This window comes from Lissotriton vulgaris, chromosome 11, assembly GCF_964263255.1.
Source record: "Lissotriton vulgaris chromosome 11, aLisVul1.2, whole genome shotgun sequence".
NCBI lineage: Eukaryota > Metazoa > Chordata > Amphibia > Caudata > Salamandridae > Lissotriton > Lissotriton vulgaris.
Genome location: NC_141699.1, coordinates 586,416,012 through 586,443,128, shown reverse-complemented (window position 1 = coordinate 586,443,128; position 27,117 = coordinate 586,416,012). Strand labels below are relative to the sequence as shown.

The 27,117-nt window shown below is 46.2% G+C and overlaps 1 protein-coding gene across 9 annotated transcripts in view; it reads right to left on the bottom strand.

Moving 5' to 3' along the window:
• Positions 1–27,117, bottom strand: part of XPO7 (exportin 7) — a 687,768-nt gene that overhangs the window by 567,660 nt on the left and 92,991 nt on the right. For 3 of the 9 annotated variants that reach the window (XM_086943666.1, XM_086943667.1, XM_086943669.1), the window contains exon 1: positions 5,754–5,887. The exons of the other annotated variants lie outside the window; for them this stretch is intronic. In XM_086943666.1, the coding sequence (XP_086799792.1) occupies positions 5,754–5,813 (60 nt within the window). In that variant the 5' untranslated portion in view covers positions 5,814–5,887. Of the gene's footprint in view, positions 1–5,753; positions 5,888–27,117 lie in introns of those variants that run through there. 9 annotated transcript variants of the gene reach the window in all.

Sequence of the window (27,117 nt, the reverse complement as noted above, 5' to 3'; positions counted from 1 at the left end):
GGCTGCTATTTTTTGTGTAACACCACAAAATGTAAATACCTGTAAATGAACTGTACACATTCAGCAGTTATGACAGCAACTATGAAGCACATGTTTTGTAAATCTGAAGTGTGATTAAAACAAAGATTTTAATAGGATCAAACTAAACAAATCAAGTTAACTTTTTTAGAGATGTTCAATAATAATTATTTATGGACACTCAATAGCCACATATTACCATTTGTATGAAATATAGTTTTATCAGTAAAACTGTATGTATGTAGATGACAGGGCGTTACCACACAATGGATTAATGAAGTTACAAATTGCCTTCCTCATGTCCATTAAAGCTTGGTAGGTCGTGAAAGTTTATCATGAAAAAAATTAGTCGTAGTTCTAAAAAGATTGGGAAGCACCAGCCTTGGGTATTACTATGAATGGACAGGGCTTTCCGGTACTCCGCACCGGCAGTTCTAAAAAGCAGGTGCTGAGACGGGTCCCTATCGGGCTCTCCATTTATGCCTTCACCCTCAGGGTGAAAAAAAATCTGAACTTTGGAGCAGTGCCTGCCACCCTGCACTGCCTGTGATGTGACTTCGAAGAGACTTGTTATAGTACTGTCAGTCTCATTATTTCAGAACTGAAGCATTTTCGATATTATCATGGTGTCATCATATATCACAGTACTACCGTATATAACTTGGCATCACCATATATCACCGTATATCAAGCAGTGCCACCGTATATCACGTGTCACCGTATACAACATATTGTCACCATATAGCACAGAGTATATAACTTGGAGTCACCTTATATCACTGTATACCACACAGTGGCACCGTGTATCACACAGTGTCACTGTATAAAACTTGGTATCACCATATATCACACAGCGCCACCCTATATCACACAGCGCCACCGTATATCACTTCCCATGGTGCTACCGTATATCACATGGTGTCATCACTAAACTCTCGGCCACCTGGTGAAACCAGGGTGGGCTGCCAGCCCTGACACAGAGTAGGTGTTCCCACCCGTGTAAGGAGGCGCTGCGCTGTGTTGTGATCCATTGCATGCTTTGCAGCCACTCCTAAGCGTGGCAGGTGCCCCGGGGGCGTGCGTCTGTGCTGAAGGAAGGGAAGGTCCGGCAGGCCGCGAGCCCTCCACTCCCCTGCGTCGTCTCAGGCACAGCACCACAAGATGGAAATGAGTACGAGTTCGGCAGGCCTGCTACCCATGCAACACTAGTGCTTTTGCACGATTCTACTGATGCAAATGTGGCTTTCCCACTAGTGAAATGACCATGCGAGAGCAAGTTAGAAATAATCATCGCCACAACTTTAGGATATAATGATAGTAGTGATACTTTTTAAAAGCCCCTCGCCCCAAGATATAGAAGGGCTTATTGGGAGGAGGGCGGCGGGCGGAAAGGGGTTGGAAACCTTACCGATTGGGTTGTGGGACGGAACTGACAGCTATGTGTCTGACTTTACCCCAGCCCTGCAGGACTTTCAAGATTTCTCAATAAAGTACAGCCCAGCTACCTGTCCCCTGGCACTAAGCACAGTTTACTGCAGCATACATGAAACAACAACACAGCAAGCATTGATTTACATTTTTCGAATCACTTTAAGCTGCACACAAGCAAACATCTTTTTAGAGCCACCTGACCTGAGCTCTTTCTGTGGGAGCTGCAGTTCAGGCCGAGGCTAAAAATACCAGCAGCAAACTGCAAAGGAGGAATTTTAAGGCTCCTCAAATCAGCAGAACTCACAAAATTACAGAGCTGAACCCACTCAGAAGAGCGCGTCACAGTGTGCATGCATTTAGACGCGCGGTTCTCCATGGCACCAGACAGCCCACTTGTCTACAGCGGGTCTGCATCACCGCAGCTAGCAGGGAAACAAGAGGAGCAAACGGTGCACTACAGGAGGAAAATCTACGCACATGTACACGCACTACAGCACACCGGTACCTATAACTTCCCCTCCCAAGGTTCCAAAGGAGCCAGTCATCCCACTACGCTCTTGGCCTGGGTGGGATAATGCCTTCTCTGTCCCAGCCAGTACTCGGTGTCGGGGATGGGGGGAGTGAGGGGGGGAAGAGAAGTCTCCATGCCGGGCAGTGGTCACAGCGCCGCCCGGTTTTCGCCGTCCTACTGGATCAGTCCCAGCCGGTTTCAACTGCCTAGGAGAACAGGGCTAAGGGGCTAAGGATAGGTCTTGAACAATGTGACGTGACAGAGAGGACGCCCAATGGGAGAGCGAGTACGTTCTGTGACGTAAGGCGGACTTCCAGGAAATCCCTGTTTTGCTCGAGAGACCTTGAATGCGGCGTAGTGGGTCTGCTCTACATCTTGTAATTGTGGGCAAATTGTTTAATCCCCCGGTGCCTACCGAAAATGAATGTATCCGTGTGTAATGCCGCCACCACCGCGGGACGAGAGGAGCCTGAGAAACCCGGTGAGTGGGGGGGGGGGGGGGGGGGGGGGGGGAGGCGGGGGGGCGGGGGGGGGGGGGGGGTGTTGTGTGCGCGCGCGTAAGTCCGTGTGTGTGCCTGTGTGTGCATGCGTGTGTGTGTGCGCATGCGTGTGTGTGTGTGTGTGCCTGTGTGTGCATGCGTGCGTGTGTGTGTGTGTGCATGCGTGTGTGTGTGTGTGTGTGTGTGTGCGCACGCTTGAGTGTGGCTGTGGCTGTGTGTGTGTGTGTGTACGCGCGCGATGGCCAGAAGCTGACTTGCGGTGAATGTTGAGAACAGGAGATGTGCACGGCGCCGGGCTGGGCGTGCTCGCCCACGAGGTGAAATCGCTGATGGAAAGCGCGTGCACATCCCCTGTCTCACATTCATCGGAACACGCCAACAAAAGATGTCTTCGCAGACAAAGGTCTGCTCGACCTAAAAACGGGGAAGAAAGGGTCACCAAGATCTTTCCGCTGGCCAGGGTTCTTCAGACAGGCAGAAAAAGGCTCTCAAGATTCCTGAGGAGAAGTCAGGTGTCCTCCGCTAGTAGATGAGCAAATCATCATGTGTGGCTCACAAAATCAATGGGATCCCGGGGCTTGCCAGGGAAGGGTGCCAGTGTTAGCTAAGAGAAGCAATAGTTCTGCAGCTTTCATGTCACAGCTCAATCAGATATCCACTTTTCTTTACGTTCAAACTGTCCTGTCCAGTCAGTTACAAATGCATCCATAACAATATATTGGGGCTGCAGAGAGTGAAACCGAAGAATACTTGCAGTGCACCAAATATGTCGCTGGACAAAAATACTGGGAATTTACAAAAAGAAAGCAGCTCCACAGTTAACTTCCTTTATTTAGATCTCTCAAACAGGATTTGGGCATCACTAGCTCTGGATTCAGCATGTCTTGACTTTGTAAAGGGCTTCAGCATTGGCCTTGAAAAAACATGAATAGGCAATATACAACAAAACCAAAATGTGGCAGCTACATAGCTCCTTAACTTGAGGAAGCAGGAGCACGTTACCCCTGGCCTAACACTGGTTACAAGCAGCGAGACAAATCTCCTACTAAGCACTCAGGCAATCCATGAAACAGGATCAATCTTCTTCCAGTTGAAACTCAATGTTTAGTCAAAGCAGAAATTTCATATCCCAAATGGTACAACTCCTGATAATTCCCACTTTAAAAAAAGAAAAGAAAATGTGCGTAAGAAGCACCTTTTTGTTTAGACCAACAAGCACTGAAACAAGCTTCCAAAGAGAACAAGGATAGATTGCCATGTAGGATTAAGAAAAGCAACAAAGACATGGCTATTCCCAAAATCATGATTTAACATGGACTGCAATTCAACTGGTGTGTACACAAAGCATGCAAAATATAGCAAGCTCCTTAACATATTGCTTCATGTAAAAGATGCTGAGACATGCCACTGCATCAAGCATGGAGCACATCTGCAAGCATCATGCACAGCATAAAAATACCACATTCATAGCTGTAACCCCAACTAACACCTTCAACCTTACACAACAAAAGTGAGCTAACAGACCTGTAGTAAAGTGCTTGGAGTCATGCGGCAAGATGCAATAAATGTTGTGTGGTCTCTCTTGCTGCTGCCTCTACAGATGGTAGTGAACACATGGCAGGCTACAATAACTATGCTCTCAACAATGAGCTACCAGATGGCCTTACTAGCTGAACGATACTAAAATATATTTTACCATTGCCAACAAGTACTGGAAAAATTGGACTATCTTCCAATCCCTCTATTGGCCTAATTCATTTGAACTTATTTCCCAAAATAAAAAATGATAGTTTGAAATCTCTTGGAGGCTAAGAAGTTGCTATCCACGGAATGCCACAGGACACAGCTGTGTGAAGCTATCTACTGCACACATCATGGTCTATGCTAAAATCTTTGAGCATTTTGGAAAACTGTGAAGCATAAAATTGATAGGATAACACTGGACCTTGTTCCAGTGAAACAACCCATGGAAAAGTCTAAGTCCACAGAAGAAGGTTCTAAACTTGAAGCTATTTTCTTGACTATCACTTGGCTGCTTAGTACAAGAGTATTTCGTTTTTAATCTTAATTTTTACTGTACTATAATTCCAAGGTGTCCAGGAAAGAGATAGTTAAAAAAACACAATTTTAACATGGTTACTTACTTTCTGTGAAATAGCTGTGTTACAATCATCACATCACCTACATCGACATCGAATCCACAAGAGTCAACGAGCACTGGAGACCCAAATGTCTATCTACAGCCAAGATCCCATTAAGATCCTGGCGAGCCCACACACTTTAGCACAACACTCAATCTTCCCCAAACCTCAGCAACCCGTTTATCACAACCAGTAGTCCAAGTCTGCAGAAAATCTCGGTTTGAAATGTTTCCAATGTGTGCCGGAAAATAACTTAAAACCTGCAGCGCTGCTGTTGAAAATCACCTGAACCGTTTTTAAAATGTGGGCAAAATAAAGAAAGTACATTACAGACCACTCACTCTTCTTTTCTTTACTTTTCACAGCACAACAGAGTTGACTACCTGCAGAATGTTGTGCACAAAGCCAGGGCAGCGCCCTGTGGCCAATCCCTGTTGCACATGGCCGAAGACCATGCACAGTGGGAGCAGGCTATGGGCATAGGGTTGGGCGTAAGCCTTGGCCATAGGCCAGATCCTATGGCAAACCCATGCTGTTCACAACCGTTGACAAAAGTGCAGCCCAGCTGAAGGAAACAAAGAGCAATGTCCTTAAGCACTTGCACCACTTACATAATGATCCACAAACATGCAGAACAGAATGCAGCTGACCCTTACTCAATATATAACATCATAAACAGTAGACTGGTCTACTCCAAGCTTGCCGGAGACTATCCAATAAGACTCTCCTTTAAACAATAAGAAACACAACCAAAAAAAAAAAAATACCAGACCACTTGGATATCCGTGAATGGAAATCGCAGAACTGTAAACGGCGCCTAGTTTATGAATGTGCTACCGGACCATCCAAATGGTGAGAAGGGGTTGTACGAAATACACGTAATACAAGAGTATAATTCAGAAATAATATCTGTAATTTACGAGGCTCTAAAACTGAAAACGCTAAGTTATTCAACAAAAATATTGCTATCTTTTGTTATTGTTATTACTAGAAAAAAAGGACCTGGAGATACAAGTTAAAAAAGAGCAGCTGAAGCATTAGCCGAAACTGTTCAGTTACATACACTCCCTTCCCTATACAAATACAATACTCGCCCAAAAGGCACCGGCACAGAAAACAGTCTAGACTAGAGCAACACTAGCCACTACTCACATGCTTTAGATGCCTTTCGCCCATGACACTCGACTCGTGCTGTTTGTATTTTCTAGTCATTCATTTGGCATAGAGCTCTGGCTGGGGAGCAGATGTCTTCGCCTGTGATAGCAATCTTCCAGCAGCTGTTGCTTACATGAAGGAAGGGGAGACACACCCTCCTTCGAGGTTGGAGGGGTCCGAGTGGGGGAGGGCATCGGGTGGAGTGCAGCTGACAGCACCACACTCGTGGTACAGTAGGCAGAGTTCAAGTTACCCACCCAGTGCCTGCTAAAGGCCAAACCCAAGGGTGCAGTTCGGGCAGCATCACACAGAACTACGGAATATCCAAGCAGAAACTCTAGGGGTTGGAAAGTAATGGAATGGTGCTGGAACAGAAGCACGCAAGACCATGTTCGCAATGGAAGGGTTTGGGGACGAGCTCTGTTATCGGGTAGATTTTTGGAAAGGTGATTAAAATGTGCCCAGTGTGCTCACGTCAAGTAAAACTGCATTCACAAGAGCCACTTTCATAAATGTCTTCTCAACAGATCAACCCTGATTTTCTGGCCTATCAAAACTCCAGAACTTCACCGGGGAATGTGGTGTAGCTCATACTGCGACAGAAACCCTTCACAAACACCTTACTATTTCCCCACTAGTGCCAAATCTCGACTTAAGGAGCTACAACGGACCCATTTATTTATACAGAAACACTTTAGCTCTTCAGTCCTGCTGTTCAGACTGCGGTTCGGAAATTAGTTGTTTTTCTGCTAAAACTTCGATTGTCAACTAAATAGCCCAAGAGCATTACTGGAGAAAAATAAGGGTGGGATTTAGTCAAGAATGACCATTAGCTCTAGAGAAAAAATTGAGATCACCTAACCAAGAGAAGGCAATACGATTCACACACCAATTTTATGTACACTTCTTTGGAGCATCAGTTATTACAAGAATTTTAGTTTAAAATTCAGAGACATTTGAGGAACTTGCAGTGACACATTCCAAAAACGTAAAAATGAGGGAATACATGTGGGCAGGTTCATAGTCCAATAAGGAATTGAGGAACCAAGAGCTCCAGCAGCATGCCTTCTGCCTCATGCGCCAACATTTCAGAGGACATTCTTGGATACTAGGCTGCTTCACTAGAAATTTCTTGTGTCATCTCGAGTTGCAGAGAAAGTGCCGAAAATGTCCTGATGAACAACGTGGCAAATTGCCATATATACCGCTCTACAGCAAGATGCTCCATTGCAGGGCCTTGTCAAACCTTACGTCATGCTCATGACTGGAACACACGAGACATCTGGATGCCTTGGATTCAGGAAAGCAACATCTTGAAGTATTTATTTATTTATTTATTTAGCGACTTGTAAAGCGCCTGGTGACCCGAGGGCATCCCCGCGCTATGAGAGATTTGTATCCTGCTGAGAGGGAGAAGGGCAGAGGGCTTACTTGGGGAATAAAAGGGTTTTAAGCTTTTTTCTGAAGTAGGAACCAGTCAATCAGTGAAGTGGTCCTCAACTAACTTGTGTGCAGAATAACTGGCAAAATATACTGCACGACTAGAAAGGACATGGCAGCGATCACACTGAGTAGGGATGTTGCTTTCCACCAAGTTCTTGCAGCAGTGTGCAAGTTCCATGGAACCAAGAGATTAAACAAGCAACTATGTTTTGTTACAGAACAAAAGGGCAACTTCTACTTGTTTTTTTCGGCCACAATAGATATGACAGTTTCAAAAAAATGTATACTGTTCATTAAGTTGGGGGTCATTCAGTATTCTTGAGTACTGCAGGCTAAAAGGCGAGGATTACCTTTTAGTCAGGCCAATCTGCAACACGCCATGCTTTTAAATTTGGTGTGTATGTTTTTCTATCGCAGTGCCACTTTTTTTCGGACAGGGATGTTGGAACTGTGATACTGATTCTGAAGCTTCACTTTCAAAACACTAGGGAATCTATGCCCTTGTTAGGGTTTTTTTTAATTCTAGTCTAAACTTTATTAGTGTATTAACATGAAGGACAGTAAGTACAACAGCTCTGTGCTTCCATCTGATCAACTACTCATACGATCTAAAGTAAGAAACCAAAAAAAATAAAATCACCTTCAAACAATTTACTATTAACACCCCTATCAACCTTGATTGGGTACTGTGTAACTAATCCAGGAAAGAGACAGATCAATTTAGTAAATAATTCAGTGACAGGCTCATGACCCAGAGAAGGGAGAGCCTTAACTCATTCGAGTTAACAGTTAAAAAACAACAACAAAAGGAAGAACAACAAAGGACAAGCATTGTGTTAGCCAATAGGTCTCACCTTTGGGACCTTATAAGTGTTTAGCCATGCAACAGTTGATGTTGTTGCACCAAGGATATTGTGTCCTGCATAACTAAATACTTATAAGGTCCCAAAAGCGAGAACTATTGTATATGCCAATGCTTGTTCTACTTGAATATGCAGTTCAAATTCTGAGAGCAGAAAAAAACATTGAGGAAGCCAATCATTGTTCGCTTTTTTAAATGTGAAAGGCTTTACTAAGGTTACGTGCAAAACAAAGAACAAGTACAGCACTTACGAATACAGTACAACTTGCCCTTGTCCTTGAATGTCTATGAATTTGTTAATAGGTTACTAAACAATGTGTAAATATTATAGAAGGGTCGCAAGAAAAGCAAAAGTAACTTTGGAGCGATAAACATCATAAGAGGAAGGTGTTGTTATCAATATACAGTTTGCACATTAATGTTGTGTATTGTGTTCACTTGAGAATACATGCGAAATATCACTCCCATTACTTTTAGCACCATATATGGCATATTATGGCCAACAAGGGGACTAAGTATGGCATTTTTGGACAAGATCTGAAAAATTTACTGGATTATTGTATCGAAACCCGAAGCTCCATCTGTGCTTCAGTACCCATTTCTCATTGCCTAACCGGAAGAACTGCAACTACTTTAGGGACTAACATAGGTCTACTGAAGCCAGAGTTTAAGTCCAGCACATTGCCCAAAACTGAAGCAGGATCTATTGTATAATGTCCAGTGCTGGAGCAACGTCTTGAGTAATGTGTCCACTTTTTAATGTTACGTCTTTTGTATCAGTGCACCATTGACAAATTACTTGATATCTGGTGCTGTATGGTGCGGGGGGGGGCGGCGAATGACTCCCTTGCTGCCATTATTTGTTTGTGACTGGTGAGAGTGGAGCAGACATCTTAGGCATTCAGTCATTATCAACCCTACCATCTGGCCCTTGTAACTGTGCTCAGTCATTATGGTGTGCTATTAAGAATTGTATAACACATTTGTAACATTGGTGTGGCCTTGTAGCGCGCTCTAAAAGTTGGATAGCAGCCTGTCCACACATTCAGGGCTTTTAAATGAATAGCACTCCCGGGTTGTATGACGACCAATCCCATGGCTTACCACACTATACAACCGCTGAGGGTTATTCTGTGTGAAGTACGAGACACTGCTAAAACTTGGAGCATTCATGTCTCCTCTGCGTCACAGAGGATGCTGAAGAGGTGATTGGTTGTGTAGTTCGCATGAGGCTGGGCGAGTTGTTCTACAGCGGGCGAGTCGGGCACCGACCGCGGCCACTGTGGCTGGGCTTTGAGCGAGTGCCGAAGCGGACTGTGACAGTCTGCCTTGGGCAGGGCAAGCTGTGATGGGAGAGGAGGTGCGAGTGGGAGGAGTACCTCGCATGGTGATGAGAGTTCGCGAACCCGTTCATGCTCAGGGTGGTCATGACAGCCATAGGGGGAATGGGTGAAAATGGTGGGTTTTAACATTTACTGACCAAGGCAGATGTCATTAAAATTAGCGTTTGGTGAGCTAATAGGGGCTTTATTCAGAATAGGGAGTGCGCAAACAAGTAATGTTGTTGGTGTCATACCACTTTAAAATGTTCTGGTCATCTTTAAGGAAAGTATCAATTCTGTTAATGACATTGAGACAGGTATGTTTAAACCTCCTTGTACAACTCGCAAGCAGCAAAGAATAGCCACAAAGTAAAAATGCATTTGCAACGCAATAGCTCCGATTACAATGCAAATGCTTACGTTTAAAACGGAGCACGGCGCCGCTTCAAGGACACTGCGCTCGGTTTCTTTATATATTTCTTAACTTGAACACTGAGCACGATGTCCTTGAAGTGGGCGCTGCGCTCAGTGTTAAAGTTAAGAAATATATAAAGAAACCAAGCGCGGCGTTCGTGAAGCGGCGCCGGGTTTAGTTTCAAAGTTAAAAAAAAAAAATAACAGAGCGCCGTGTCCCTGAAGTGGACCTCACGAAAATGTAACAAGAACAAATGCAATAGTAAAAACAAAAAAAATGTTGCCAGTCATTATAAAACCCACCATCTCTCGGCGCCAGTGAAAGATCTAATCCCGGTGGGCGTGGTCAAAAGAGGACAAGGCGGTAACCAGGAGGGACTGAAAAGCCTCTGGTACAATGAGCACACTCTGTTCGGCATAATTAATTATGGTAAATGACACTCGCCAATGAAATTTAGGGACGGAGCAGAAACTGACTTCTTGTATTGATTCCAAGAAGCCCTTGCATGGCAAGAGCAGCGCATGCACGCTGCTAACGCCAGGCGAAACCTAAAAAAATAAGTTAAAATGAAAATATAAATGGGGAAAGAAAAACAAAAATATATAGCGTGCCTACTTTAATACAAATATTAATGAGAACTAACAAATAGTTTGAATGAAAATAATACCTTACCATACTAGACAACCGGTAAGTATCAGTATTTCATTCCTTAAGAGATATGATGATTACTCCAGTGGTTTGAAAATATAATGCTCGAAAACTAACACTGCTTAATATCATGAAGCGAATGATTAACCATTGGCAGCTTCTTTTTTAAGCCAAAGTCTAAACATCATATGGCTAGAAGTGAATATTAAGACAAACATGATTTGCTGATCACTTCTTGAGAGTTTTGTAGTGACTGGCTATTACTAAAAAAAAAAAAGATCAATAAAACATTCAGTATTAGGTTTATTAGTCCAAATTAGTTAATGCAAAAAATGTATTATCCTAGAATAAGGTGTTTAGAAAAGTAATAATCATACAGGGATATTTTATTATTTGATCTAAAAGGAATTTAAGATTTAAGGGATTAAAGCTTCCAGGTAGTAAAGTTTTGACGGTTCAAATATTCTGTAGAACAAAAAAAGTTTAATAAAAACTCACAACTTTTACACAATATATATTTAAAAACAATGTAGACCCTCAGCACTGCAAGCACTCTAAACCAAGAGATGGTTTGAGTTTGCTGGTGGCGAAGAAAGTCCTGTGCAACTGTAACATCTTATGGCAAACATGCTGCAAACGACAAGATTATGTCTGCGGTTATAGTCTGAATAAGACCATACCACAACCAGAAAGTCTGGGAGATGATGAATGGGAGGTGGGTGTCACACAAAGAGCAGAAACTACAGGAGATGAGAGCCTTTTGAAAATCGATTTTATAAGATCTAGAGGTAAGAATGCTCTAGGGCCACAAGAAAGACTGGGAAACTCATTTTTACTTTTTTTTTATTCCACCCTCTCAAGCATTTCCGGTTAGCATCTCAAAAGTAACGGACAGGCCTAAAAACTCAAAAAGATGCACTGTATAATTTTTTACAAATTACCACAGACCTTAAACAAGGCAGTGCAGTCTCATGCCACGGGTGTAAGAGAGACTCAAAGGGAGTGAGGCAACGATTCATCTCCTAAAGGACTGAAACTGTTCATCACTATGAATTCATAATCTTCATAACGCTCAATATGTTAGTAACAGAACAGAAGTTGTCACTCCTAAGCCATGCTGCCCTTTCATTCAACACAAAAATTCTCTCTCAAAGGGAGAAATGTATTACTCAACAGTCGGATAAAAGAGGAAAAGCCAAATGAGAGTCTTCAACACTCAGTCTGGGAGAGGAAAAGAATTAAGCAACTCTAGCAGGGAAAACACTGTTACGCTCTGCTGGTTTAAGAACTATTTACAAGAAACAAGAGCGGCCAAAAAGACTACATCTTACAACCGTTCCTCATCTTTCATGTGGACGAACCAAAGTCATATTTTTTTCAATTCTGGGCATAAAATACTAACCCGGTTCGGTGGCCCAAGCCTGGAAACAATACGAGATTCTTAGGTTTACACAACTTTGTCAAAATTCTTCATCCTCACTGTTATTCTTCCGGAATTGCACACCACACCAACTTTCTTGCTGGAGCACTTCACCAACCACACTTCCAGGAAATGAATTCCATTTTGTTTAACCAGCTTACCTTCAAACCCTTAAACCAGTCAAGAAAGCCCTGCTAAGAGGACTGCTAATTTCTTTTTGAGACTCAAATACAGTTCTTGCACAGTGACCTTTAAGATAGTGTAAAAGGATTAGTTACTTACCTGTAATCCTAGTTCTCTTCCAGAGGTATACTCATCAAAGTCATAAGCTTTAGAATATTCCCGCCCATGCGCGGGACCCCAGAAACACTATATCATATGTGCCCCACATATATATACTTATATATATATATATATATATATATATATATATATATATATATATATATATATATATATATGCAATAGCAGTCAAATAACATCAGAGCTGAAATATGCTGTGAAGAATTTCCACCATACATGAATAATATGCATTAGAAACATGAGAAACACCACCAAAGATTGTTTAGAAATTGTTTTAATGCTCAGATAGCAGTAGAAATTCTTATAACTCACTGAAAGCATAGAAAGCTCCCAGGCTGCATTGCAAACACACAGTCTGAAAAGCTAACCTGTAGCTGTATATAATACAAAAAACTGACACCGTGCCTTTAAGGCACTCATGACCCCCTGTATCCCCTCATGCCTCAGGGGTGACAGTTAGGTCAGTTGTTCTTTTTGGAGACTGAAAAAACCAAGTAACAAATAGGTTACCAATATCTCCTTATTAAAGAATGTCCTTTGCCCGGGGAGGCGGGAGGGTTGCTTATGACTTTGATGAGGATACCCCTGGAAGAGAACTAGGATTACAGGTAAGTAACTAATCCTTCTCTTCCAGGGGATCCTCATCAATAGTCATAAGCATTAGAATAGAATAGCGAGCCTCTCCTCTTCCTTGCGGGCAAAGGAATAACAAGACAGTAATCTCATCAACAAGCCTGAGCAGGCCATAGGCTACCCAAACAGATTTCTCAAGGAGGCTTGCCCTACTTGAGTATCGGCCCTGGAATCAGATTCTAGACAGTAATGCCTCGTAAAGGTATGAACTGATTTCCAGGTTGCAGCCTTGCATATTTCTGACATTGGAATGTCATGCAAGAAAGCCACTGTGGTCGCTTTCCCTCTGGTAGAATGCGCTTTAGGTGATACCAATAAAGGCTTGCCTGCAAGCTGATAGGCCAATTTAATGCAGGAGACAATCCATCTGGAGATGGACCTCTTGGCCGCTGGCAAGCCCGTTCTCATTGAACCATAGTTTACAAACAGCTGATCCGCCTTCCTGATTCCCTTGGTTTTTTCCAAATAGAACTTGAGCACTCTCCTTAAATCCAAGGAGTGCAATGACCGCTCTGCTGGGGTCGCTGGATTTGGAAAAAAAGAAGGGAGGGAAATGGACTAATTTATATGAAAATCAGAAACCACCTTAGGCAAGAAGGATGGATGAGCCCTCAGGACTACTCTATTGTGATGGAAAACAGTATATGGTTCCTTCGCACAGAGCGCTTGTATCTCGCTTACTCTGCGAGCTGATGTAATCGCCACTAAAAAGGCTGCTTTCCAAGAGAGATGTTGCAAAGAGGCCTTGTGGATGGGTTCGAAAGGAGTTAACATTAACCTGGATAGAACCAGGTTCAATTCCCAAGGAGGAGAAGGATTTCGCACAGGGGGATAGACTTTTTTCAACCCCTGGAGGACGTCCTTAACTACCGGAACCTGAAAGAATGAAATCTGATTAGGCGATTTCCTGTACGCTAATGGAAGCATATTTCAATCCAGAAGTTGCCAAGGAAAGGAGGTATGGCAAAATTACCTCCTCCTGCCCTTTAGTAGGATCTAGGTGATGATCTCTACACACCATATGTAAAACCTTTTCCACTTGAACTCGTAGGACGCTCTTGTGGAAGGTCTCTTAGCCTCTTTTAAAATGTGCATACATTCGGGAGGCAGGTTCAGATGCCCATATTGCAGGATCTCAGGTGCCATGCTGTTAGGTTCAGTGATGGGAGGTTGGGATGCAGTATTCTCCCGTTCATCTTGCTCAACAGGTCCGGCCTGCCAGGAAGTCGTCTGTGTGGACACACAGACAGATGCAGAAGGTCCGGGTACCACCGCTGCCATGGCCAATTCGGAGCTACCAAGATCATCTCCATGTCTGACCTGAGGAGCTTGGAGACTACCTTCGGAATCAGAGCTAGGGGAGGAAACGCGTAAGCAAATGTTCCCGACCAATCCATCAGGAGAGCATTCCCCTGTGTCCCTGGCCGGTGGAATCTGGACGCGAAGGAGTGGCATTTTGCGTTTTCTTCGTTTGCAAACAAGTCTATGGCTGGACGACCCCAACAACGAAAAAGCTCTTCTATCACTTTGTCGTTTAGCACCCAGTCTGGCTGATCTTTGAAGTGCCTGCTGAGTGCGTCTGCTTTGACGTTCAATTCGCCTGGAAGGTGCACCGCCACTACTGAGAGGCCCCGAGAAAGAAGCCCGTGCCAGATGGTTTGAGCCTCCCGGGAGAGTGGGGATGAACCCGTGGCTCCTTGCTTGTTCAGATACAACATGGTGGTTGTATTGTCCGTCTGAACTAGGACTGAGTTGGACTCGATTGCTGGAAGAAAAGCTTTGAGAGCTAGAAACACCGCTCTGAGTTCCAGCATGTTGATGTGGTACATCTGCTCCTGCGAGACCACTGACCCTGAATCTGAAGGGGACCCATGTGCACTCCCCAGCCTTGCAGAGAGGCATCTGTCACTATAGACTGGGACGGTAGAGGTTGGTGAAAAGGCACTCCCACCAGCACATTACTCGTCCGAGTCCACCATTTGATGGCATCCTTCGCTGCTTGGGAAAGAGTGATACGATCTTCCCAACGCCCTGTCGCTTGGTCCCACTGGTCTTCGAGAGCCTGTTGCAGAGGCCGCATTCCCAACCTGACGTTCGGGATGAGAAAAATGCAGGACGCCATGGAACCCAGCAGGGATGCTACCTGTCGGACTGTTGGAAACCGAGACCCTAGTAGAATCCCACATTTCTGTCTCATGGAAAAAAGTCTCTTCTCCGAAGAAAACGCTTTTCCCAATTTTGTGTCCAGAACGGAGCCTAGGTAGTGGATGGACTGTGTCGGCCGCTGGACTGACTTCTTCAGATTTACATGGAGACCGAGCCTGTGCAACTGGTGCAGGCAAAGTTGCAGATCGAGTGCTACCCGTACCGGAGATAGGCCCTTTAGGAGCCAGTCGTCCAGGTACGGATAGATGAAGAGTCCCTTTTTGTGAAGAAAAGCCGCCACCACTGCCATGCATTTGGCGAAGACTCGTGGTGCGGACTTGAGTCCGAAGGGTGGCACTTTGTACTGGTAGTGTTTGTTTCCTATGACAAACCTCAAGTACTTGCGATGCCGTAGTGCAATCGGAACGTGAAAGTATGCATCTTGCAGATCCACCGAACACATCCAATCTCCGGCTTGAAGATGTGGGCATATTTGGTGAAGAGCTAACATGCGGAACTTTTTTTTGACAATGACTTTGTTTAGGAGACGAAGATCGACGATGGGTCTGAACTTGTCCTCCTGATCTTTTTTGGGGACAAGAAAGTATCTGGAGTAAACTCCCTTTCCCCTTTGAGAGGGGGGGAACTTCCTCTACAGCTCTTTTTTGTAGCAGGATTTTCACCTCTCTCCTGAGCAAGCTTAGCTGGTGAGGGCAAGAGTTCTTTGGAGGAATGCTCTTTGGAAGCGCACAGAAACGTAGTATGTATCTATTGCGCAGTGTATTCAGCACCCACCGATCCCTTGTGATGCTGACCCACTCTGCCAGGTGTTGTGAAGCACTTCCTCCCACTGGAGTGGGCAACGGCGCCAGAGGAAGCCACTGCTCAGGCCTTTCCTCCTCTCGTGGTGGTAGAGGCCTGCTGGTGACCTCCTCTACCTCTGTTGGATTTGCCTCGAAACTGGGATTTTCCCTGGTTCTTATTTTGGGACCACTGAGGGGTTTGAACCCTCTGTTGAGCCCCTTTTCCCTTGCTGGTCTTAAAACGGCGTTTGAACTCTTTTTTTCTTCTCAAAACCCACAGCTTTTACCGTATCCAGCTCGGTCTTCATACGAGTCATCTCTTCGTCAGCATGTTCTCCAAAGAGAGAGGACCCCGAAAAAAGAAGATTTAGGATGCATTGTTGAGCATCCGGCTTCAGCCCTGTGAGGCGCAACCAAGCTGACCTCCTGGCACAAACTCCATGAGAGTAGGAATGCGCCGCAAGCACTGCACCGTCCGCTGCTGTGCTTATCAACTGGTTCGCCACCAGACATCCTTTCGTCATTGTTTCTTCGAAGTCCTTCTGGTTCTCTTTTGGTAGCTTGGACTTGAACCTTCCCATGGAGTCCCATATGGCTCTATTGTATCTACCCAACAGAGCGGCCACACTGGAGACCTTCAGCGTGGAGGCAGCTGAATTGCAAACCTTGCGACCCCACGAGTCCTGTGATTTGCTGTCCTTATCTGGTGGTACTGAAGAGGAAGCAGCAACTGCATGCGTCTTCCTTGCAGCCGCCACTATCACAGGGTCTGCTGGAGGGTCAGATTTTACAAAAACTGGGTCGGAGGAAGCTGGTTTGTACTTCTTCTGTATGCGGGCCGGCACTGCTTTGATGGTTGCTGGAGTGAGAAAAACGTCCTGGACAGGATCCATAATCCCCGGGACTAAAGGCAGCAGCAGGCGAGAGACATATTTTTTGTGCAAAGTTTCAAAAATTACTGTCGTAGCCACCTGGGGGACAGACATTTCAATGCTCAGCTTCTGAGCTCCTCTTTGTAGGACATATAGATAAGTGCCAATGTCATCCACTGGAGAGGATCTGGAAACAGGACTATCCATCAGCGTGGGAGAGTAATCCCTCTTGGAAGACCTGGTAGAAGAAGTAGATGAAGTAGACGGAGTTCTTCGACGTCTACGGTGAGCACCGTGCCTCCTCTCCCGTGATCTTCTTGGGTGTTCCTCTCTTCTAGGAGAACGAGATCTGACCGGATCTTCTCTTCTGGGTGAACGAGATCTGACCGGATCTTTTCTTCTGGGAGAACGAGATCTAACTGGATCTTGCCTTCTGGGAGAGCGGGATCTGGTTGGCCTTCTCACAGGCGATTTGCTTGTTTGGCGCCTGGGAGGACTGCGTCTGTCCACTTCCTCCACCAGCCTCTGGAGAGGAGATCTGTGCTGAGGACTGACATACTCGCGCATACGTTTGGCAGCCCCCGACTCTCGCCAATGCTCCAATGACTTGTACCATCTAGGTGACAGTCTGACCTCCGCAGCCGAAGGATCTGGCTGACGCACAGGAGATCTGTGAACAGGACTTCTGGATCTTGAGGATGTTGTCGAGGAGCCAGAAGACTGACGTGGAATGACGAGAAGCTGACTCCATAACCATGATCACAGAGTTCCTCGACGACGATCGAGCTCTTTCTGAATGCCTAGACGTCGAGCGTTCTGGCGTCGAATGCCTTTCTCTCGACGTCGACTGCCTCTGGGGAGTCGGCGGGACCCTCAATCTCGACGTCGAATGTCTCGACGGCGATCGATGCGAGGATCTACGGTCTCTCGACGCCGAACGGCGATGAGCAGCAGACGGCGGAGCCTCCCTCGACGTCGAACGGCGATGACCAGCCGTCGACGGAGCCCTCTCTCTCGACATCGAATGTCTGTGCGACGACGGCGGAAGGGTCTTGGCCACCCTCGCCGCCGAGCGTCGACGAGACATCGACGGAGACTGCCTCCTCGACGCCGATCGATGTTTGGTTGTCGACGGCGGAGGGGTCTTGGTCCTCGACGCCGAACGTCGTTTCTTAGACGACGGCGGAGGGGTCACACTTCTCGACGCCGGTCGTCGCCTGGTGACGACGGCGGAGGAGTGACCTCCCTCGACGCCGATCGTCGCCGGGTTGATTACGGCGGAGGGGCCTTGGATCTCGACGCCGACCGTCGCCTGGTTGACGGTGGCGGAGTCACATTTCTCGACGCCGAACGTCGCCCGGTTGACGACGGCGGAGGAGTGACCTCCCTCAACGCCAATCGTCACCGGGTTGACGACGGCGGAGGGGATTTCGACGACGGAGCTGGATTCTTCGACGTAGTCGACGTACCTGTTCTTCTTTTCGACGGCGAGCCCGCCGTCGACGGTAGTTTTGAAGATAAATTACCCACCGGTGGTTCTTTCCTCAGCGCCAAGCCCAACGCTGAAGCTGAAAGGTGTGAAGACTTCTCTTTTGAAGATGTTCTAGCCTTCTTGGAGCCCTTCTTCACAGGAGACCTTCCTCTGGATGACCTGTGAGCCAGGCCATAAATGCGAATCCTCTCCCTGTTCTTGAGAGTTCTTCCTGACAGGTGCTTGCAGTGAGGACAGGTGCCTGGATCATGTCCCTCAGGCAGACACAGGATACAAACGTCATGGTAGTCTGATTTTGCCTTCTTGTTGACACAAGAAGGACATTTGTCAAAAAGTGAAGGCATTCTCAGCTGAAAATGTTCACTAAACCGACTTAAAAAGACAGTTTCTTACTTGACTAGATGTAAAATGTCAAAGTAAGTAAAAAAGTTGTTTAAAATGAATTAATTTTCGGTCAGAAAACAGAAATTAGTGGAGCTGTGTAACCAGGATCCTTCCTGAAGAAGCCGGAAAGAACAACTGACCTAACTGTCACCCCTGAGGCATGATGGGATACAGGGGGTCATGAGTGCCTTAAAGGCACAGTGTCAGTTTTTTGTATTACATACAGCTACAGGTTAGCTTTTCAGACTGTGTGTTTGCAATGCAGCCTGGAAGCTTTCTATGCTTTCAGTGAGTTATAAGAATTTCTACTGCTATCTGAGCATTAAAACAGTTTCTAAACAATCTTTGGTGTTGTTTCCCATGCATATTATTCATGTATGGTGGAAATTCTTCACAGAATATTTCAGCTCTGATGTTATTTGGATATATATATATATATATATATATATATATATATATATATATATATATATATTATACATACATACACACACTTCATATAATATAGTGTTTCCGGGGTCCCGTGCATGGGCGGGAATATTCTAATGCTTATGACTATTGATGAGGATCCCCTGGAAGAGATCTACTTGAATCACAGTTGGGCTCACGAAGAAAAAGCTATTCTGGTCTGAATCACTCTTTGTTTGAAATACTCACAAAAACACAGTGTGCGACTTTTAAATGAAGGAGCTCCCGAGTGTTATGCTGCAGCCGTCCCAGGCTTTTCTACAAACCCGCCATACACAGTCAAAATAAGAAGAAAATCAAAAACATTCTTAATTGACTCCTATCTTGTTCCTTGGTATCTGAGCCAAAGTGAGAACCCACATTATCGAACTGTTCAAAGAGACATTTAATACTTATAACTTGCTGAATTATATTTATTGCAAACAACTATGATGTATGATATTTACATATATTGATTTCTAAATTCTTGTTTCCAAAAGAACAAGTTACTTACCTTAAGTAACGCTTTTTCTGGTGGATTCAGTATCCGCTTTTTGATTCCTCACCTTTTGAATTCCCCCAGCATTCCACCGAAATTCTTTTCTAGCTCTCCCACGTCGACAAGGACGTCATAATAGCACGGCTCCACTCGCGATACCGTATGACTTCACCACAGCCCTAAGAGTACCTCGACTGTGTGCTGACATCAGTTCCACACTTTTCTTCCGTGCCTTCAAGGCTAACGGACAGACCGACAACATAACACAAGTATACATAACATATATACCAATACATACAGTATATACATAAATGGAAAGGAAAAGCCAATAAACAAAGCATTTCTTAACAAACTGTAAGCATGAAAAATTACATAGGAAATAACCGTGTCAGATAGTCAGAACCTTTTTCGGTATAAGCAGGAGGACAACGAGAGGGTGGGTAGGTGGGTCAGTGAGGAATCCACAGGCAGATACTTCATCCACCAGAAAAAGCGTTACCTAAGGTAAGTAACTTGTTCTTCTGATGGATACATCTGCCTGTGGATTCCTCACCATTTGAATTGAATCCCCAAGCTGTTCCTCTCGCGGAGGAGAGAGGAGAGTGTCCACCTGCCTATACCAAAAAATCTTGCAGTACAGAGTGCAAAATGGCTGTCCATCCTAACCTCTGAATCCAAGCAGTAATGCTTCGCAAGGGTGTGGAGGGAGGCCCAAGTTGCCTCCTTATTAATGTCTACGACAGGAAAACTTCTAGCCAAAGCAGAAGAAGACTTAGCTCTGGTGGAATGAGCTCTAATATCTTCAGGCGGCTCCTTCTTGGCCAAGGCATAGCAGATCTTGATGCACAAGATGATCCAATTGGAGAGTGTTCGTTTGTGGACAGCTTTGCCTTACATTCATCCAATGTAACCCACAAACAGCTGATCATCCAGCGTTAGGTCCCTGGTTCTGTCCAGGTAGAAGCGGATAGCCCTATTAGGATCCAGACAGTGAAGTCTCTCCTCCTCCTTGGAAGGGTGAGGGTAGGTAAGGTAGGTAAGGTAATAGACTGCCCTGCATGGAAAGGAGTGACCACATTACTCAGGGAAGCAGCCCTGGTCCTGAGAACCATCTTTTCTGCATTCATGGTTAAAAACGGAGGTTTAGAACTAAGAGCCTGAAGCTCACTTACCCTCCTGGCTGAGGTAATAGCGATCAGAAAGACTTTCTTCAAAGAAAGAAGCATCAACGGGCAACTAGGAAGAGGCTCAAAAAGAGAACCCATCAGGAAAGGAAGAACCAAATTCAAATCCCACTGAGGCATAACGAAGGGAGTGTGAGGAAACCTATTGGTGAGGCCCTTACTGAACCTCATAACAATGGGGGACTTGAAGACGGCTGAACCGGCAAACAGAGAAAAGCCAACCAGGTCAACAAATAGCCCTTTAAAATAGCCACAGCAAAACCCTGCTGGGCCAAGAAAAGTGAAAAACGAAAGAACGTCAGACAAATGGCCCTTCAAAGGATCAATGGACCTCTCTTCAGACCATTTCACAAGCTTGTACCACCTAGAGGAATAAATAGATTAGGTAGGGTGTCTCCTAGATGATAAAATAACATCTACCACATCCGGTGGGAGAGAGAAAGAACTCAGATTGCCCGTTCAATTTCCAGGCATGAAGGTGCAAGCACTGGAAGTAGGGGTGTAGATCCTGCTACTGCGAGAGGAGGTCTGCCTTTAAAGGGAGACGGAGCGGAGGGTGCGATGAGAGGTGAAGTAGATCTGTGTACCACACCCTTCTTGGCCAATCCAGAGCGATCAATATGACTTGGGCCCAGTCTTGGCGAATCTTCCTCAGAACTCGAGGAAACAAGGGTATGGGAGGAAATGCGTAAAGGAGTTGCGAGCTCCATCCAATTGAAACGCGTCACCAACGCTCCCTGCATCGGATACTAAAGACTGCAGAACGATGGGCAGTGAGCATTCTCCGGAGTGGCAAAAGGTCCACCCGAGGCAACCCCCACATCCTAAAGCTGCGATGGACCACCTCCGGATGAAGCCGCCACTCATGATCCGCCGAAAATTGCTGACAGACTGTCCGCACACATATTTAGCACTTCTGCCAGATGATTTGTAATCACACAAATCTGATGGCACTGAGCCCAGGACCAAAGCTGCAGAGCCTCTCTGCAGAAACAATACAACCCTACCCCTCCCTGTTTGTTTATGTACCACATTGTGGTAGTGTTGACCGTCAGGACTTAAACCAATCTGACCGTAAAGGGAGGGATGGAAGGCTTTGAGAGCCAAACATATCGCCCGCAATACCAGAAGGTTGATGTGAAGCAACCTTTCTTCCAGAGACCAAAGACCCTTGATTTCCAGATCCCACAGATGAGCACCCCACCCTGGAGTGGAGGCATCCGTGATCACTGTGGCCATCGGTGGAGGAGGTTGAAAGGGCTTTCCTTGAGACAGGTTGAGATTCTGACCTTCTCCCCGAGATCTCCATTGTGCTGATACCACTGCCCGCGGAGCCACCACTGGAGTGCCCTCATGTGCCAATATGCATGGTTGACCAACAGTATGCAGGAAGCGAACAGACCAAGCAGGCGTAGGACCCTCAGGACTGAAACAACCGATCCATCTAGAAATAAAGGAATCATCTCCTGAATGTCGAGAATCCTCTGTGGAGGCGGGAAAGCTCGACATACAGTCGTGTCCAGTACTGCCCCTATGAACAGGTTGAGCTGAGAGGGTACCAGGTGATAATTGGGTACATTTATCGAGAAACCAAAGTTAAACAACAGTAGCGTTGTTACTTGCAAGTGATGCACCTTCATCTCTGGCGACAGGGATTTGAGCAGCCAGTCATCCCGATAGGGGAAAACTGGAATCCCCAACTTTCTGAGATGTGATGCGTACCACCGCCATCACCTTTGTGAAGACCCGTGGTGCGGAAGGGAGACCAAATGGGAGGACCACAAACTGGTAGTGCTGAGACCCTACCGTAAACCGGAGATACTTCCGATTGGACTTCAGAATAGGTTTGTGGAAATACGCATCCCGCAAGTAGATCAACACCATCCAGTCTTCCTGCTGAAGCACCCGAAGAACCTGAACTAGGGTCAACATCTTGAACATTACCTGCCTGAGGTAAAAATGTAAAACCCTGAGGTCAAAGATCGGTCTTAGCCGGCAGTCCTTCTTGGAAATCAGGAAATAACAAGAGTAACATTCCTGACCCCTTTCTTGCTCCAGAACCACCTCTATCTTAATGTAGCAAGGCAAGAACCTCCTGCTGCAGAAGCAGCAAGTGGGCTTCGGAACACTAGCCCTGGCGAGGAGTGTAAGGAGGTGGAAACTCTTGAAAAAGGTAGGGCGTAACCATTTTCCACAAAATTCAAAACTCAGCGGTCTGAAGTAACAGATTTGCAACCTTGCAGAAAATGAGACACCGGGACCCCTACAGGATCAGAATGCTCCAAGATGGGGGATCTATAGCTGCTTTCCCTTGATACGAGTGGTAGGGGCAGGGGAGAAGGAGGAGGAGGAAGACTGTTGTCGAGAGGCTCCCAGCAGATGGTCTCTACCTTTTCATCTGTACGACCTGTACAGAGGGTTCTGTTGCTGCTGTGGCTTGATGGCCTCGAAAGGAAGCAGCCTTCCCAAAGCCTCAATACCTTTTGTATCTATAGCCCCTGAGCTGGGATTGCAGGCCCAAGAATCTTGCAGTAGCCCTACTGTCATTGAAGCGCTGCAGGGTAGAATCCGCCTTTGTTCAAAACAATCTTGTCCCATCGAAGGGTAGATCTAACAAAGCAGCCTGCACATCCAGCGAGGAACCTGAAGACCTAAGCCAGGCATGGCTTCCAGTTGCAATTGAGGAGCTCTTTACCCTGGCAACCGAACCTGCTGTGTCCAGACCCGGCTGGATGGCCTGACGGGCTGCAGCTTGCGAATCTGAAAGCACCTCCAGAAAATGAACCTGGTCATCTTCAGGAAGTTTAGGAGCTACTTGCTTGACGGAGTCCATCAGCACAGGAGTGTACCTTCCTAGCAAACATGTGGCATTTGTTGACTTCAGAGCCATGCTTGATGAGGAAAACACCTTTTTTGGCCGACTGTTCCAACTTCAAGTCTCTATCCCCTATGGTGGTGGGGAAAGATCCAGTCGACTGCTTGGAACAAGAAGCCTGAACCACCAAGCTTTCCGGAGATGGATGGGTAGAAAGGAAAGCTGGATCACCAGGAGCAGGCCTATACCTCCTTGCCACTGATCTATAAACTGCAGGAGATGATAATGGCTTCTGCCACACCTCTATAATCGGTTCAGTCAATGCCTCATTGAAAGGCAGAGGTTCAACAGAAGGATAACTTAACATCTCAGTCAGAATGTTTGACTTCACCTCAGCTGAGGGCAACGGAAGGTTCAACAACTCTCCCAATGACTAAGTGATAAGGGGCAACTTCCTGTGAAAGTAAAGCCTTCGGAGAAGACCACACCCACTACGGGGAAGTATCCAGCCCACTGGCCTCACGTAGCCATCCAAATTCATCCACAGAGTCGAGGATCTCCCCTTCCTCCTGTTCTTGCTGGGACTCCTCTTCCGCCAGCAGTCGTTGCGCTTCACTCCTAGAACGCTGCTTCGGGGTTGGCGTACGCAGCGCCAGCCACAACGGTGCAGAAGGAGGACCTTCTGAAGTTGGCAACGGCGCTGATGGAATCCGGGATGACATCGGCCCTACACCGGAAGGCACCAGTGAATGAGGTATTGGAGTTGAAGACGTCGGTGCCGGAAACTGCCAAGATGGAGCTGTCAGCATGAAAAAGGTGCCTTGGCATACTGCTGGGGGATGCCCAAAATAGGAAGACAATCGGACCCACGGGGCGCACACCGGTGGGGTAGGATGGCCTTGCAAACTTGCCAAACATCGCATTAAGGAAATGCGAAGGATCTGATCCCGCCCTGGAAAAGGAGGATAAGGATCGGGAATCCTGTGGTCTGGATACATCCGAGGCCATACGGGGAGCTGAGGCTGCGGCGCAGGAGACATTGGTGTCGGCAAAGAGGAAGCCGCAGGAACAGGAGAAGACTCTCTGGGAGCCGGAGAAATCCTGGGGGCATTGGAGAATGCCTGGGCGTTGGAGAATGCCTGGGGCGTCGGAGAATGCCTGGGGCGTCGGAGAATGCCTGGGGCGTCGGAGAATGCCTGGGGCGTCGGAGAATGCCTGGGGCGTCGGAGAATGCCTGGGGCGTCGGAGAATGCCTGGGGCGTCGGAGAATGCCTGGGGCGTCGGAGAATGCCTGGGGCGTCGGAGAATGCCTGGGGCGTCGGAGAATACCTGGGGCGTCGGAGAATACCTGGGGCGTCGGAGAATACCTGGGGCGTCGGAGAATACCTGGGGCGTCGGAGAATACCTGGGGCGTCGGAGAATACCTGGGGCGTCGGAGAATACCTGGGGCGTCGGAGAATGCCCGGGCGTCGGAGAATGCCCGGGCGTCGGAGAATGCCCGGGCGTCGGAGAATGCCCGGGCGTCGGAGAATGCCCGGCGTCGGAGAATGCCCGGGCGTCGGGGACTGCCCGGCGCCGGAGAATGCCTGGGCGTCGGAGAGTTTGCCAGAGTCGCTTGTAGAGAAGGAGAAGATGAAATTTTTCACAACGTCGCTGTACAGGAGAGGCCGACCTCGAAGCCCTGCCCTTCGAAGACAGACGCTGTGACCCATGTCTTCTCGTATGCTTCTACGACTTTGAAGTATGCAAAGTTGACGACTTCGACCTCTTAAACCCCCTTTTCTCCTTTTTCACCCGCGCCATGAAGAGCTTCATCTCACGTTCTTTCAGCGCCTTCAGATTCATCTTCCGACAGCACGAACACCCTTCGACGTCGTGGTCCGAAGAAAGACACTAGAGACAGTCATCATGGGGGTCCGTGATGGGCATATGGCCTCCACACTCCTTGCAGGGCTTGAAGCCCAACTTCTTCGAAGTAGCCATCCTTACTGCAACACGAATAAGAGAAAGAAACAAAGTACTCAGAAGTAAAATGGAGAGTCCCAGAAAAAAATCTTAACAAGTCGGGGGCGCGGGAAAAAGGGAACTGACGTCAGCACGCCAACAAGGACTTCTGCCCCCGGTCTCCCTTATTGTTTAATCTTTATATAGAGTGTTTGGTAAACCAGTTAAGATCTGATACTCTGATTAAACCCTTCCAGATTAATGAGTTAGACCTGAGATTTGCACTATATGCTGATGACCTCCTAATGTATACATCTAACCCTGAGATATCCATCCACCGCCTATTTCGTCATGCTGAAAGTTTTGGGGTGATCTCAGGATATAGAATTAATAAAGAAAAAACGGAGGTCATGCAATGGAACTATGTGGATAAACTTCCTGAATCAAAACCCCGGATGAGATACCTTGGAATTCACTTAGTTCAGAACATCGTAGAAACATCCAAGGTGAACATGGACAGAGTTTACAAGGACATCTGCGGGACTTTACAACGTTGGTCCGGCCTACCACTAAACATCTATGGTAGGGTTAACTTAATTAAGATGGTTATTTTGCCAAAGGTTACTTTACTATTTAACTCATTACCCTTATCATTTGATCCCAAAGATATCGCCAAATTACAGGGAAGAATCGGATCCTTCATATGGAATTGTAAATCGCCCAGAATTTCTTTAAAAATTTTGCGACGGAAATTGAAAGCTGGAGGACTAGCTATGCCAGATATTTTGTATTACTGTCATTCTTTTCATTTTAAAAACTTCAGGTGTATGGCAGATAAAGCCGATACATCCTCCTTAGGACGGCTATTTCAGGCGCTATTACATGGCATCCCCTTAGGGCAAGAATTCTTTTTGTTCAAATTTGGAGATCCAAGATTCTATAAGAAGGTTAGATTAAAGGTGCTAGGAACTGCCCTGAGAAACTGGGTGTTTATGAGAAAGAAACTGGGTATTCCCTATTACACCCCCCAGGCCCCTATATGGGATTCGCCTGGGACGCCAGAATGTCTCAGAGACCAATTATCAATTCCTCTTAAAACAGTCGGTCTTATGCAATGGCAGGATCTTATGGATAATTCTCAGCTACTGGGGTGGGACTCACTCTCCAGGTTGACAAATGGAACTCTCACCAGATTCAAATTCTATCAGTTATCAAGTTGGTGGTCTACCATTCCATGGGAGTTCACAACCAACCCAAAATTTGAATATGTGATGAGAAAGGGTAGATGGAAAAAGGAGATCTCCTTTTGGTATGAGGCCTTAAATGAGAAGGATGAAATCTCAGAGAGTGAACTTAACAAACTCTGGGGAGAGATAGACGACTTGCAATGTGATAACCTGTTAGCATTATGGGGAGACTCTTTTAAATTGTTAAATATAGTGGTGAAATCTGCCCCCTTAAAGCGCAATCATCTGTTCACCCTAAACAGAGTCTACATAACTCCCAAAAAACTGGTTAAAATTACAAAGCTGGAATATAGCTGTCCACGTTGTAAAGCCCCTGCAGCAGACGATATACACGTTTGCAGAATGTCCAAGTTTGTTACCCTATTGGACTAAAATTGGAGAGTTCATATCTGACGTACTCTGCATAAATTTCGAGATCTCTTCTAGGATAATTTTTTTTGGGTTAGGGGCAGAATACCAGCTTCAGGATCTGATGACTAAATT